The sequence below is a fragment of the Lissotriton helveticus genome, chromosome 3_1 (assembly GCF_964261635.1).
Source record: "Lissotriton helveticus chromosome 3_1, aLisHel1.1, whole genome shotgun sequence".
Classification (NCBI taxonomy): domain Eukaryota; kingdom Metazoa; phylum Chordata; class Amphibia; order Caudata; family Salamandridae; genus Lissotriton; species Lissotriton helveticus.
Genome location: NC_136061.1, coordinates 972,989,084 through 973,004,881, shown reverse-complemented (window position 1 = coordinate 973,004,881; position 15,798 = coordinate 972,989,084). Strand labels below are relative to the sequence as shown.

Sequence of the window (15,798 nt, the reverse complement as noted above, 5' to 3'; positions counted from 1 at the left end):
CTGCTGCTGTGTTGGCAGGAATCTGGGAAGGGGAAGAGGAGGAGGAGGAGGCTTGGCGACCTCTAGGATGAGCTCTTTGTTTGCCCCTGTACGACTTGTACAGCGTATTTTGCTGCTGCTGCGGCTGCTGCTGTGATTGTTTGTAGGCCCGAAAGGAAGATCTGACAAATCCTCTGAATCGCTTTCCAAAAGAGCCCCTGGTCTGAAGGCCCAAAGACTTTGCTGTCGCTCTGCTGTCTTTAAACCGCTCTAAAGCAGCGTCAGCTTTCTTTCCAAACAACCCTGACCCATCAAAGGGCAAATCCATCAAAGCAGACTGAACATCCACAGAAAATTCTGAAGATTTCAACCACGCAGCCATCCTAAAGGCCACTGAAGAGCCCATCACTCTCGCCACTGAATCAGCCGTGTCCAGCCCACTCTGGATTACCTGCCTTGCTGCAGCCTGAGTGTCAGAAATCACCTCCTGAAAATCCTTCCTATCGTTCTCAGGAAGCATGGATGTATCTACCCATCAGGCAAGTTGCATTTGTAGACTTTAGCGCCATGCTGGCTGGGGAAAAGATTTTCTTTGCCGCCTGGTCTTGCTTCCTTGTTTCCTTTTCCCACGGAACCTGTGGAAAAGCACCCGTAGACTTCTTTCAGCAGGCAGCCTGCACAACCAAACTCTCTGGCGGTGCGTCGACAAAAAGTCTGGGTCACCAGGTGCCACTCTATACCTTCTCGCAACAGCCCTTGAAACAGCAGGAGCTGTCAGAGGTTTTTTCCACACCTCATAAATAGGCTCAGCCAAAGCGTCATTAAATGGGAGCATTGGTTCAATAACAGAGGAAGGCGATGAAGGACCTAAGTTAGAATGTTAGACTTGTATTCAGCAGTAGGCAGAGTAATATTCAACAAGTCTGCAGCCTTCTTAATAACAACGTGATAAGGTGTTACATCCTTGGAAGGTACGTCAGATACAGAGGCCAAATCCCACTCAGGAGGCAGCTCAAGACCACTAGCCTCTCTCAGGTCATCAAAAGGATCCTCCGAATCATGCAGTTCACCTTCCTCCAAATTTTCATCACAATACCTCTCCTCTTCCAGAAGCCTCTGTGCCTCACGCCTCGACCTCTCCTTCTTAAACGAAGTCGACGGATCCGAGACTGACTCCACCGGAGCCGGAGCCGACGCCGAACTCGAAGTCGGAATAGGCAGCTTAACCCGAGGACGAATTGGATTCGGCATCGGAATCGAGAGTATCGGCGTCGATGGATTCGGCGTCGATGGATTTGGCGTCGATGGATTCCGCGTCGATGGATTCCGCGTCGATGGATTCCGCGTCGAAGGCTTCGGCGGCGCCGGAAAATGCCAATGCCGAGTCGGAGACGGCATGAAAGGCATAAAAGGCGCAGGAGCATAAGCCTGGGGGACACCCAGATTAAATGCTAATGGACCCGTGGGACCAACTGGTGCACCAGAGGGGTACATTGCCCTGGAGTAAACTCCAAACATGGCATTCAGGAACTGAGTAGGATCCCGACCTGTAGCCGCAAAAGGCTGGATAAAAGCCCCCAGGTTGCTCTTGAGGGAGCGGAGTCTTCTCGACCTCGGCCTCCACTTCAGGCTGGTGCAAAGGGGTCGACTAACCTGCAGGCAACGAAGCCTCGCCCTCTCCTTCTTCTTCCTCATCACCTTCATCTTCATCTTCTTGACCGGAAGGATGGGATGAATTCGGAGAAGTATTCGGCAACTGCTTCGGTGACACAGGCGAATCCGCACGCGAATCCTCACCCTCGGAGACCTGTACCTCCGAAGCCGAGGCCACCGCCTCCTTTCGAAGTAAATTCACCTGTGACTTCGGCCTTGAACTCGAGTCTTTCTCAGAGTGATGGCGAGATTCATGACTCCTCTTCTTATGCTTCTTCCTTAAAGACCTCGAAGCATGCGCTGAAGACGACTCCGAGTGCGACCTTGAACAAGACCTCGACCTCGAACGCCGAGTTCGTGACCTCGAACGCCGAGTTCGTGACCTCAAACTCTTTTTATCCTTTTTGCTTTTCAACTTCGTTACGAGGAGTTTCGTCTCCCTCTCCCGGAGTGCCTTCGGAGTCATCTTTTTACAAGAAGGACAATCTTCGACATCATGATCGGAGCTCAAGCACCAAACGCAGCACTCGCGTGGATCAGTGATAGACATCATCTTGCCACATTCTCCGCACGCTTTAAATCCAGTCTTCTTAGAAGATCTCACGACAGAAGACAAAGAAAACACCAGTAGAAACAAAAAGTAACAAAGTTACTACACAGCTACAGACAATCCCTTGAAAACCGTTAGCGTCGACGACGCGGAAAAAAGGGAACCGATGTCATCACGCCGGCGTGGGTCTATTATGGTGTCGGTGATGTCAGCGGAGTCGCGCGCGATGCCGTGCCTCTGTGACGTCGTCCACGTCAGCGCGAAGCTACAAAAAGAATTTCCGAATGTTGCTGACGCAAGGGGATATTCACAAGGTGAGGAATCCACTGGCAGATGAATCTATCAGAATGCTATTGTGGACAGATGATATAGAACAACAGCTAATATTAGACACCTTGAAAAGGTCTTTATCAAGTGTCTTTTCACAGTTTGGATGGTAACGGCTACAAGAAAAAGTTACCTTTTATTAGAATAGAGTAACTTCAGAATTTCCTGTGTGTCATGATACAGTTTCCTTCAACTGGTCATTGGGGACTTTAATCACTTGAGAGACAATATTCAGTGTCCTGCATAGCTCTGATAAAAGGCATGACCTGAAGTCCACTCTCAAGATTATTTCTCCAAAAGTTCTAGGCTCAGTCCGCATTCGCTGCGTGTATGGCAGGGTAATAAAATACAATCACAGAAGCAATAAATAAAAATCAAGTAACATTTTTGGTTTGGTTAGGAATTTAGCAAGCCTGGCTTGCTGGAAGCAAACCATAAAACCATCACAGGCACTCTGTGATAAGCTGTCCGAGTTCTTCCACAATAAAATTGAGCTTATCCTACAAGACATTAATGGAGAATCTAGGAATCCAGCTACACACGTTAACAAGAATGAAACCTTTGAGACACATGTGGAAGGGAAAGCCATTGAGACACTAATGGAAGGAGGTCCCACTAAATTAGAGAAATGTGTAGGATTTGAGCAGGAGGATTTCAAGGAACTGGCCCATATAATCTGCCCGGGCTCCCTCCTAGACCCTATTGCATCTACTATGTGGAAATAAAGGGCAGAGAAACTGTTACTTTGCTTATATAAAATTTGCAACCAATCACTGACGACAGGCATGGTGCCGTAGGCCTGGTAGAAAGCCCTGGTTACCCCATTGCTAAAGAAGGCAACGGCAGCCAGAAATTATCCCAGTAACTACTGGTCGATCTCACAACTTCCTTTTCCAATAAAAATAATGGAGAAATAAATCATCAACAAATTGACGTGCTATTTGGAAAAGCACAATATTCTGGAATTGGAGCTAATGGGTTTTAGACCAGCCCACAGGACAATATCTGCATTTATTCTCACCTTGGATAAGTTAAGGATGAGAATGGACAGTGGTTAAACAGCAGTTCTGACGTTCCTAGATCTGTCAGCAGCGTTTGACACAATGAATCATCACTCTCTCATTATTAGGCTGAAGGAGATAGGTGTATATGGCACTCTCCTAAAATGGAGAGAATCCTTTCTGACATACAGATTATGGGCAATCTCACTTCCACCCTTTCGTTCGAAATTTAAGAGAACAGAGTATGGGGTAACTCAAGATTCTGCTCTGAGCCCCATATTCGAACATATATCCACGACTGATGCGGACCATTATTAGATCTTATGGGATCTAGTTTGTAAACTATGCAGACGAGATGCAGTTGATCTTGGCCTTGGATAAAAGCAATCGTACTCCAGTGGAAGGCCTGCACAGCTGCCTCAACAAAACGGCCAACTGGCTGAAAAGGACCTCTCGAAAATTCAATAAAGGAAAAACAGAGTTTCTATACTGCGCACCCTCCAAAGAGCCCCATTATCTCCTGCGGGGTTACTGGCCCTGAACTCTCACAGTCAACCTCAGAAAATCCCACGTAGTCAGGAACCTAGGCATTCTTGTGGATGACTAACTGACTCAGGAGACCCATATCAATAACACTGCTGGCACCTGCTTTGGTCTTCTCCACAACCGTTGTGAGATTGTACTGCTTTTGCTCTAGCCAACATGAAAACGAGTAGTGCAGAGCAATACTCTAAGCAGAAACGACTACTGCAATGCTCTTCTCCTGGAGGTCTCAGAATACTTGATAAAGAGGCTATATTGAGTACAAGCAGCAGCTGGCAATCTCGCTCAAAACAAATCCAGATTTGACTCATCCTCTAGTAGCTTAAGAGAATTACACTGGCTCCCAGTCAAGGAGAACATAATCTTTACATCTATGGTGGTGGTCTATAAGGTCATAAACAAAACAGGTCCCCAAGCTCAGCAAAATCATTTTAGACGCTACAGACCCCTGAGGAATTTGCGATCTGCCTCTGCAAATCCGGTCTGAATTTCGAACTTCCGAAGAACCAGACTGGGAGGTAGAGCCTTCCAAGTCAAAGCAGCTCAACTCTGGAATTCTCTCCCTGCTCCCATTAGAGCTAGTCCAACTCTCACTGGGTTCAGAAAGAACCTGAACAACTGGCTATTTCCAAAATAACTGTTAGAACCTTCAAGATTCCACTGAACTCCATTCAATTTTTTTAAAGTGAGCTAACTTTGCAGGACTCCAACTGGAAATGTTTCATGGCGCCAAGATACCGGTCAGGTGAACATTTGCGCTCTTACAAGTGTCCATTACTTACTTAAATAGGGTCAGTTTTAACCACTACCCCTTTCAACCCTCGAAAACAGATGTATTCAAAGTTAAGGAAAGTAGCACATCTTGTCCAGGGCTCACAAAGACTTTTCAGATACAAGATAAAGTTTTGGTATATAAAACTGGCAACTAGTTGATGGCATGTGTAAGAAATAATCAAATCAGAAGAAGATATCATTTGTGGATAATCTCTTCTGTCAAAATATTAAATCTCTTTCAATTAAATAAGACCTTGTTGACAATGCTTTACTGCTTGCTGCTATTGAAAACAAATATACACAAAACTCCACACAAACTGATTGAAATTGTATCCCAAAAGAACTACCTTGTGGGAGCATTGTTAGGATTATTTTGCATAGTGCCTTTATCTCTGTTCTAAGCAAGTCTATGTGAGGAGTTACCCATTTTGAAGAAAATAAATCATATTCTTTATTAAGTTTATATCCATTTTTGAAGTTATATATTGAGAGTATACATTTCATATTCTGCATACATGGCAAATTATTGTTTTCAAATGTGCCAACTGCGAAAGGATTCATTGTTGCAGCTGGTACAATTTCCTTCCGTATTTCTAAATGCAGGACAAACTGCTCATTAAACTCTAAATCATCTTTCCTGTACTTACACGACCAGAGTTCAAGCTTAACAGTCATAGTACCAAATGATGCAAACAATCATTAATATTGACAACAGGCAATTCGTTGGCGGAAAAGTACGGTAAGAATAATTTTATTTATCTGTTAAAATGTTTTGCAGCTTTATATTATATCTCCATATGCTTTGCACGTTTATAACATTTAATGGGTGGAACTGGACAAAGCATCGTGTTTTTCTCAAACAATATATTGTGAATATGTTGGTTGCTATGACATATACTGCACTGTGCCTTTATACTGCCTCCTAATATTTTAATTATTGTATCATCCTTTGATGTCTGTAGTCTTCAATAAAAAAAAACTAAAAAAACTGAAATGCTGGTTTGACAAACTTGTGTGGTTTGGCCTAGAAAAGTGCTAAAAAACAGTTGGCTTTGGGGTTGGGTGGGGGGGTTTGGTTGTTGGTTTTCTTTTTGTTCTGCCTTATCGCAATGATTGCCATTTGCTTCCTTGACATCGTACTCCTTTCTTGGCATATGGACCTCACCTCTCCTTTCACCCTCAGGGAAGACATGCCTGTCTGTCCCGCCAGCTGTATATGCCTAATGCCTCTATATTTTGTTACGATGCCTACTAATGCTCTTGTTGGAAAAATTAATAAAACACATTTGAAACTAAAAAACAGTTGGCTGAACATGAAGGTTGAATGGTGGGCTCAGGTTGAAAATTAAGGAACTTGGGGATGGCTCTACTTTAAAATATTACCATTGGTGACCCAATTGCCAGAGTGATGCATCTGGAGTGTAAATATCTTGTCTTTCTTTACTCTCTTTACATTAAACTTTAGCAACACTGACTTTAAAACCTTTACCTCTAAAAGGAATAAAGGCACAAATATTAGTTGTGTGTGTGATGCCAAATCTTATGAAACTGAACACTTCAGTTTTTTCCCAATGTATTGGTGCCATATTGAAATCTGTCATACCATGTGTATTTGAAGTTATGCTTTTGGACACTGTACAAAATCATTTTTTTTAGAACAACAACTTGAATAAAGATATTTCAAATGTTGAGTCGGTTTTTATTAAAAGAGGTCTGTAATATGTTTTGAAGCCCCAGAGCTGTTCAGAATCCACACCAGAGACCTCTTAAACAACACAAACTGATCTTTCTATCTAGATAACCTTAAGTCTCATTCCACACTTTTGAGCTCATAGTATACAGACACTCTACATCACTCACACACCTTTCTCACTCTCTGCATACAATGACCTTTCACACTTATATTCTACTTGCTAGCCTTTTACCACATCACTATTCCTCACCTTTCTCTCTGGCTCTCTGGTTCGCTCTCTCCGCCGCTCCAAATCTCGATCACGTTCTCGGTCACGTTCATGATCCTTGTCGCGCTCTCTCCCCTTCTCCTTCTCTCGTTCTTTAGTCCGATCCTTATCTCTCTCTTTCCCTCTACCTCCATCACTCCTTTTGTCTTTTTCATGTCCTTTCTCCCGGTCCTTTTCTCGAGCCTTGTCTTTCTCTGGCTTGACTGCTTTCCCCCGGTTTTTTTCATGGTCAGGTTTTTCCACTTCCCGGACTGCATCTTTCTCCACACCCCTCTCTCTCTCCCTCTCCTTCTCAGTCCTCCTTCTGTCTTCTTCTTTTACATGTTCTCGCTCTTTTCGATCCTTACTTGTACTACGATCCCGGATTTCTGAGGTTTTTCTTTCCTACAAAGAAAAAAAAATCAAGTATGTAATAAGATACCTATCAAACATGGATTCAACCACATAGAGTAAGCTCAACACCAGCAAAGGCACATATCAATGGAGTGTTTTGACGCAAGAGTTTTTAGCATCAACTCAAGTCCAAACGTATTTTTCTTCAATTAGAATCAGAGAAAACACCAACGACCTCAGCCTCTTCTTCTCTTCCACTTTTCCATGTCCTTCACAACCAGGTTACCACCTCCATTGAGCTCAATGAATGTGACATGAGATAAAGTAAACATAATATGTGACTGACCTAAACTCTAACAAGGGTTTAGAATGACAAAGCATAGAAGGAAAAGAAACTGGCCTAAGCTCCTTTTTTATAACAACATTATCTAGAGTCACTCCAAAGGCAACAGATGTGTGTTGGTCAAAGTGCATGAATTCACTCATAATGCCACAGCAACAAAAGGACATGAGACACGTAAATTGCATCACTGCAAAAGGATAAGTAAAAACAACTAATCTAAATAGTTCTCCAGTGTTGGTACATTTCTATTACATCCAGAAAGGAGACGTACCAGAGGCAGAAGCTTGTGGGATGGAATTTGCGATCCTGCTACAGACGTCAGAACGCTTCAGTTCCTTTCAATCACTGACCAGTGTGACATTTGTCTGTGCCACTCCAGTGGGGTTGGCATTTATGCTGTCACATTTACTTGAACATGTATTTCACAGCCTTTGTAAAGTGTATGCACAAAAAGGTGAATGGCAGGGCACTGAGGCATAGAGGAGAAGATGGATATCAAATAGGAGGTTGTTTGTGTGCCTGAAAGATGACATTTAGTTTAAGCTTTAAGTTTACTTCTACCCAAGGTTTTGCTGTCTAAAGTGCCTAAATCAAAAAGTTGCTAATCTGTTTATTTTGATGTCATTGTCTGTCTCTGAGATGGATGTGTTGCAATACATTTGCATTCCTTATCAGCCCCTATAATTTTCAACATCTTCAATCATGAATGATCCACAGTGCCCAGGCATTTTGTTCAGCCGTTTGTGGCTTTTTCCTCCTAGCTGGAACCCTTTTAAGAACACACAACACCTTTCACATGTGTACTATTTGCATGGTGGCATCATTGCTACATGGGAGATGTGTCCTTTATTCTGGCAATCAAGAAGGAAACTTGTGTAGTAGTAGTATTTTATTTTTCAGACTATTTAAAACCAAACACAATATGTGAAATAGTAAACTCACACAATAGACAATAAATATCAACCATCTTCCCAAGGTTTAAAGGGTTTTGTGAAATTACTTTAACACATTACATTAAAAAAAAACATTTAAAAGAAGTGAGAAGCAAAACTTTGTATTGTTCTATGGCTTGAATAGTCCGATTTACTTTCCCATCTTTTAAATGCTAGAGATTAACATTTTGTCACCTGTCACCTGTCCCCCTTGATTGGGCGTCAATACCTGACAACTGAGAGGAATAGCCTCACCTATAGTTCTTATCCTTTGTGTTGAATGAGTTTTTCAGCAGCTTCTTCCTAAAGTCAGTTAGTTCAGGGCATAAACAGATTACAAGTTCCAATGTTTCCGTCTCTGTATTACAGAGACAGTACCATACTATTAGTACGCAAATGTTGTTCCCATCGACCATCAAACTAGAGGAATGGCAGGTAAAAAAAAAGTCTAGAGCGCAAAAAGGAGGAAATTACCTTAGAGTTAAAGTCAAAATCTAGATATGGTTGTCTTTGAAATTAGTAGGACTTCATAGTATACAGTGCTTTTGTGTTTAGATGTCCTCTCGACATCAAGAAGATGGATGACCATTTTAGTTTCTTGCTTTAGCAGACGCTTCTGAGCAGCTTAGGTAATTTTATATAGTTTGTTTAAGAATGGCAGATTATATTTAATCAGGAGATCCTTCACACGAGATTCTGCCACTGGAATATCATTATATGAATTAACCAGTTCTTTATTTATAAGATATCTTATAGTGTTGTAGGATGCCCCCTTACTGTCTATAATAATTGATACAGTTAATATTTGTCCGGGCCGTGAACGACACAGACCCAGTTGCAACCTAATTAGACATTGTGGAGTGGCTGTCCATAGATTGAAAATCTTCCTTATCTTGCCCATAAATAATTTTTCTGTTCTCCTAATAATTGTTGGCAGCCAGCATATAGCTTCATAAGAGCATACTAATGCCAGCTTGGAATTAGGTACAGTCACAGTAGATTCAATGGCATTTCCACCATATTTTGGGACACAGCTTTTTATAGCTCCGGATCCAACCATTAGATTCTTTTGCAAATATTCCATTTGGGCTTTCCAGTTTAGTAGGTTATTGATTTACATCCCCAGATATGAATAGGTGGGCACCTGCTCGATATCACTCAGCCCTTTAAACCAGGTGTAGCATGGTTTTTACAACTGAACTTATGTTGATCTGTAGGCCATTAGCCAAACTGTATGCAAGTCAGCTGGCCAGCTGGTTTTGGAGCCCAATCTGCATAGTTGCTAACATCACAATATCTTTAGCGAATTCCAGTGATTCCACTTTAGTGCTTTCTAGTTTAGGGAAGTCCCTCCTCACTCCATACAGCACCTCTGTGAGATTAGAGATATATAAATTGAAAAGCAACTGGGCTAAAATGCAACCTTATTTTAGCCCGTTATTGGTGAGGATTTTTGGGGACATCCCTTTACCAGGGATGAGTTTCACTCTCACCCATGTGTCGCTGTGTAAATCCATTATAGGTTTTAGCAGACCGGCCTCAATTCCTCATGCTTCCAATGTAGACCATAATTTGGCTATGTTAACTCTATTGAACGCCATTGAAAAGTCAATAAAATATACAAATAGGTTTTTACTTTTAACTCTTAAATGTCTCTAGATAAGGGTGGTCAGCGCCAGGATGTTATCGATAGTATAGGTATCTTTTCGAAACCTGGCTTGGTGGAATGTTAATCTCTTGGCTGCAGTGACCCATTTTTGAAAGAAAGTTAATAAATGCTTGGCAAAGATTTTCTCCTCCATGTCAAGCAGAGTTATCAGATTATAGCTCTTCAGAGAATGTTTAGGGCTGTGCTTATAAAGACAGGAGAACTTGCCCTGCAAGTAGCACTGAGCTAATTATGGTGGCCAACAACACACTCCAGGAGGCAGGTCTTTCTTCAACATTGCCAATGAAAGACTGTTTGGGCGAAGGGCTCTCAAATTAATACATTCAGAAAGGTGTCATTTAAACACCTCTGGTAATGTGACATAACTGTCTTGGCCTCCGATGCTATTATCCGAGGAAGTATTTAGTGTTGGCCCTCTGTATAGTGCTTCTAGATGTTCTTTCTATGCTATACATGGAATATCACAGTCTCCTCCTGATCTAATCGACTTGGTTCCCAGACCACTTAGGTCCCAGAATTTCCTTAACTTTTTTGCGAATTGTTTTAAGAAATTCGATCCATAGACAGCCTGTTGTTTTCTCTTGCGCTTATGAATTTCCAGCTTCTGCCATTTTTTTAGTTGCTTTTATGGCTTGGGAAGCTCATCTTCTAAAGAATCCTTAGTTGTCTTCTTGCTGTTTTTTTTAACTTTGCAGATTTTAATCAGGGGTGACCATAGCTGGTTCTTTAAGATGGAAGAATTTTGGGTTTTTGAAGATAAACAAAAATGTGTCTCGTATTAGACCGTTGCACTTTTGAAGATCCCACACTTGTGTATCTGTCGTCTCTTCTGCTTCTTTTATGAGATCCGTATAAAATGGCCGACTCCATATTTCTTGTAGCTGTTTATTCAGTGAGCCGGATCAAATCATCTTTTTCTACTATTAGCTCACCCGCTGGTTGTTTGTCCCAGGCGTACTCTTCAATATGTTTACGAAGTGTTAAATGCTGTGGATTGTGATCATTTTTAGATCTCTGGGTTATATAAATGTCTTTTATCTTCTGGAAACTTGTGATGTCCACTTCACAGCATTCAGCCCATAATAATTCCAAGGATTCATATACTTTATTGTACTTCACTCGAGCCTCAATAAGGGTACTGGAACCCTAACAATTTACATATTACTGTAACCAGTATTGTTTAGCCTTGCTCTCCTCCCTCCTGAACTGGTTAGGAATATGATTTTAGAGTAAAAAAATGCAGGAGGTGGGCACAAAGTTGCAGCAGCAAAGTTGCATATTTAGAGAATGATTCAGATTCACCCATTGAGTAAAGCTTCAGAAAGCCAATCAAGTATAGTGCTGGGAGCTGTTCAACAGAAGTCTACAGTGCCACAGATGGTACTTTTTCATTGGTGAACTGCATATGAAGTCTCAGATAAAGATGTCTGTTGATTTATCGCATTTTAAGAATAAGAGAGTCAATTAATCAGCAATAGTTATGTTTCATGCTTTAGTGGATTATCAGATCTGAAATTGAGAAGTGGCAGACTACAAACTGCAAGATTACAGTTGACCCACAATACAAATTCTGCATGGGCAGATTGAAGCTATCTACAACCTCTTCAAGTTCCTTAACAAGTTGAACAGCTGGAGAATCAATGAATGAGGAGACAACAAGCATAAACAAACCTTCCATATGGTAATTAGAGAGACTACACCCTCCTTATAGGCCACCTCCCCACTCCCATCCACCAAACAACAGACACATTAGGTCATATAGGTCTGATCACTGTGACCGAGAGATCTAGGAGGGCAAATCCCTGGCCTGGTAAAGCATCTAAAATACGCAGAAGATCAACTGTCATTCATGACAACGTCTGATCATGGTGTCCACTTCCAGTTTTATTTCCTATGCAAAAGGCATGTAAGTAATCTCATTGGAATAGCACCTAAGCTGAGTTACGAACTTTCACTGAAAGTCTTTTCCTGCTAGTTTAAAGCAGCTATGCTGTAAATATCAGCACCTATCTCCATCTGTGTTGAGACAAATCTGTCAGTTTATTCAACATCAATTGTATAGATTCTCGAATTTTGCCTGCCAAAGAGCTCTCAGTGGGTCGTAAATGACTTTCGCAGCTTCAGACTCCAAAAATATGTCCACATTTTCTATTTTGTAGGGCCTTTTTGATGCAGCATGTGTACTCTAGTTGCAATGTGTTTGACTTTTTCGACACAGTAGTGGATCCGCTTAGCTTTTCATGCTTCATTAATAAAACCTGCCTCTACCTCATTATGTTCAAGCCCCCTACTCCAAATTTGGTGAATGACTTTACCAAATGTGCGGGCAGTGTTACTTTGGATGAGCCATGGTCAATAATACATTAACTACTTAAATAATGACTACTCAATGCATCGCTTCTGGGAGCCTGCATTCTTTGATCAATCGTACTGGGGCCACTGCATGAAGGAGAGGTGTTTCAAGAGGGAAGTGTGCCATCACTGATTTGCCCACTGAGATTTCTCATTTACCGCGTACTAAGTTTCCGCGGTGTACGATGAATTTTTTTGGGGTAAACCCTCGTTTCATGAGCAAATTGGTAGAGGTGGACATGTGCAAGTTTGCTACAGTAAAAGTGGAGCCAGATGTAGCACCTGCAAAACATGCAAGCCTTTCGATATGTAACCATATTACAAGCAGCAGCAGGGATATGGTGCCTGTGACAGTGTTTTTAAATTACTTGATAGCTTTGTTTTCCAAGCGGTTGATTACACTCACACTCTGTTGACATAACTGAAGGGCGAAATGTATAGTATAAAAATGGTTGCCATGTCTTAGAAAAATCTGTGAAAATGTTCATTTGATCAAACAGACCTGAAGTTAGTAGAAAGAAATGTTTATTGTTTTAGAAATCGTCAGTTACAATTCATCAGTGTGATGTGCTGCAGAATATACTTGGTAAACAAACTGGAAACCCAAGTGGGGGTTTGCCAAGACAGTTCATTTTCCAACATAGAGAAGAGAATATACAGAAGTTCCCCCGTGGTCAATTCATACTTTTTTTATATGGAAAGACTCATAGAATGAATCGGTCAGCCTTCATATTAACATAGGTACAACACAATAAGTTCTCTCATTTTGCATATTTTATTAGTTTTTCTTTTTTCTATAGTGTATCAAAAATATTTCTTCTTTTTAAATGTTTCCTTTTTTTGTATACATCAATTCATAAACATAGGTTATAATCTAATCAATGTTAAAAAATACAGAGCAAAGTACTATAAGCATTATAATATATTTAAAAAACAAGTGTTTCTATAAAGAAAAACAACAACACCCTGTCTGTCACACACTAGTCAACATACATACTAACTCATTCATACATCTCCACACTCTTTCCAAACCCAAAAAAAAAACAATTTCTAAGGTTGAGGTAACACAGGTATTATTTGTTTGTTTTCCACGCCAGGTCTACGCGCGTTTCGGTGGACTCTGACCACCTTCCTCAGGACCAGGTTAGAAATAGTTTTATTCTCCCCTCAGCGTGTGTGTGCAGGGTACCTTCAGTTTGGTGATACCCAGATATATCTAGTTTCTTTTGTGTACGGGTAATGGCTTTTCTTTACTATGAATGCACAAACAAACCCCCAGATTTGTCACTGTTATATGAATCAGGGATTATTCTTTGTCTTGGTGTCTGGAGCCGGAAAGGGGCATTTGCTTTTCGCCGTGGCTTTCAAGATTTGTTATCCTTTATTTTTGCTGAAAACGACGCACTTTTCGGTCTTCGTAATTTTTATAAACCGTAATACATGTTATATTCCTTTTTGTTATTCCATCTCGTCATTTGGTAGATCTGTTTTTATAAGTTGGTTTAAACGGTGTTCACGGACATCCTGCCTCGTTTCTCCTGCTCCGACAGACGTTTTCCAACATAGTTCATTTAGTATAGATGCAAAAGGTTCAGAGTGATATGGATATTTTCTATTTTTTGTTAGATTCTTCAGTAACATCTCATAGAGACATCACCTCTGACACAGTACAAGACAACTATTGGTAAAAAAAGAGATAATATTTTTTTTACAGGCTGGTGATATGAAAACATTCAGTGAAAACATGATCTATGGATTTTGAAGGGTGTATGTAACCTTTGATGTTGGGCTGAGGAACTTTCTTGCTAGAAATACTAAAAAATAAAAATCATTGAACCAATTATTTAAACCCATTTCCCTTATGTAGTACAAAACTATAAAATTATGTCTTTCACATTTGAACATTGCATGTTTTAATAAAAATAGTGTGACAGGTCTTCATGCATTGTTGTGCCACAAGATCATATTAATGTATAACTCATTAGCATAAAGAGACTCTCACGCTGAGACTTGTTCGAGAGACTTTGCAAGCCTCAATTTGCATACAGCTTGGTTCCTAAAATAGTGCCTGTCACATAACTCCATAGGTGGGGGTTACATAGTTCACTTCAGAGTCAGCATAAAAACTGAATCAGTAGACTTTTGCCCAGCCACACTGAAAATTGCTTGAATTGATTCTTTGGTCTCAGATGGCATCAGACATTTGCTTTGTGTCACTTCTTTTCCCCTTACCAGTGATCGGTCCTTTTTGAAAATGTCTGCAGTATTTCTGGGCTTAGACATTTATCTGTGCAATCCTATCAGACATATGGTGAGTTTGTAATACCAAACTTAGAGAGTAGATGTTGCCATTTTACAGAGAAATCCAGGCATATTTTGCCATATATTTTCTCATGCCTCTCACCTCAGTATACATACACTTGCCTATAATTAAAGGAGAGAGTAGATACTGAGGCTGACCAAAATCTCATTGCAAGAGACGCAGTGGAGATTGCCACAAAGCCACCAAGGCACTGCTCAACATACAATACCACTGGAAAGGTTGACACAGGGCAGGCATATCAGGTTGGGCTCTGCAACGGCTCATATCAATTTTTAACAACCACAGCCAGAAATACAGGATTGGGACAGCCAATTCCTCCACTCTTCCAGTTTCCTGAAGCTTTCATAAAGCATCATCTCTCTTGTCTCCTGTTCAACTTTTGCATATGCCCCTTGGCACAGCTTCTTCAAATGTCCCAGGTGAACATCTATCTTCAGAAATCCACTTCTGCCTGGGAAAGAATTCTTCTGAATGCTACCAATATCACCTTGACCATATTTTCTCCTCAACATACATGAATGGACTGACAACTGAGATTCTAGTACTGGGAGAGTTTGAGCCCTTCATTTGGCCTCATACCATGCAACTGCTCATTAAACCTCTGCAAGGGATGTAGAGATACTTTTGGATGCCAAACTTTTATATAGGCTACACGGGAGCTTCAAAACTACATTTTTATCCGCAAAGGAGCTCTCTGCTCCCTACCCCTCTGCAGGAGATGCCAATGTTTACCCCTTTTCCCTGAAGTCTGTTTTAGAGCCCACTTTATTGATTTAACTTTTTCTTTGACTCTGCTGGAGATCCCTTAACTCACTTATCTGTGTCTATGCCACATGAACTCAACACTATGCAGGAGGTGCCAGTATTCACCTCTCTCTCCCTTGAGATAGTCCTAAATATCTTCAGGCACATAACGAGCTTCATAAGTGTTCAGTTTATGAACCTGAAGGATATCTCTGAGCTTACTCTAGTCTCTCTGAAGAAGATAGCATTACTCACCTGGGTCCATAACGCAGGTAAAAGATACATACTTCTGCCACATTCCCAGTTTCTCTGTA

The 15,798-nt window shown here is 41.1% G+C and overlaps 1 protein-coding gene across 5 annotated transcripts in view; it reads right to left on the bottom strand.

Moving 5' to 3' along the window:
* Positions 1 to 15,798, bottom strand: part of TRAF3IP1 (TRAF3 interacting protein 1) — a 337,634-nt gene that overhangs the window by 200,318 nt on the left and 121,518 nt on the right. For all 5 annotated transcript variants that reach the window (XM_078681404.1, XM_078681405.1, XM_078681406.1 and 2 more), the window contains exon 5: positions 6,771 to 7,172. In XM_078681404.1, coding sequence (XP_078537530.1) covers positions 6,771 to 7,172 — 402 coding nt within the window. The remainder of the gene's footprint in view (positions 1 to 6,770; positions 7,173 to 15,798) is intronic.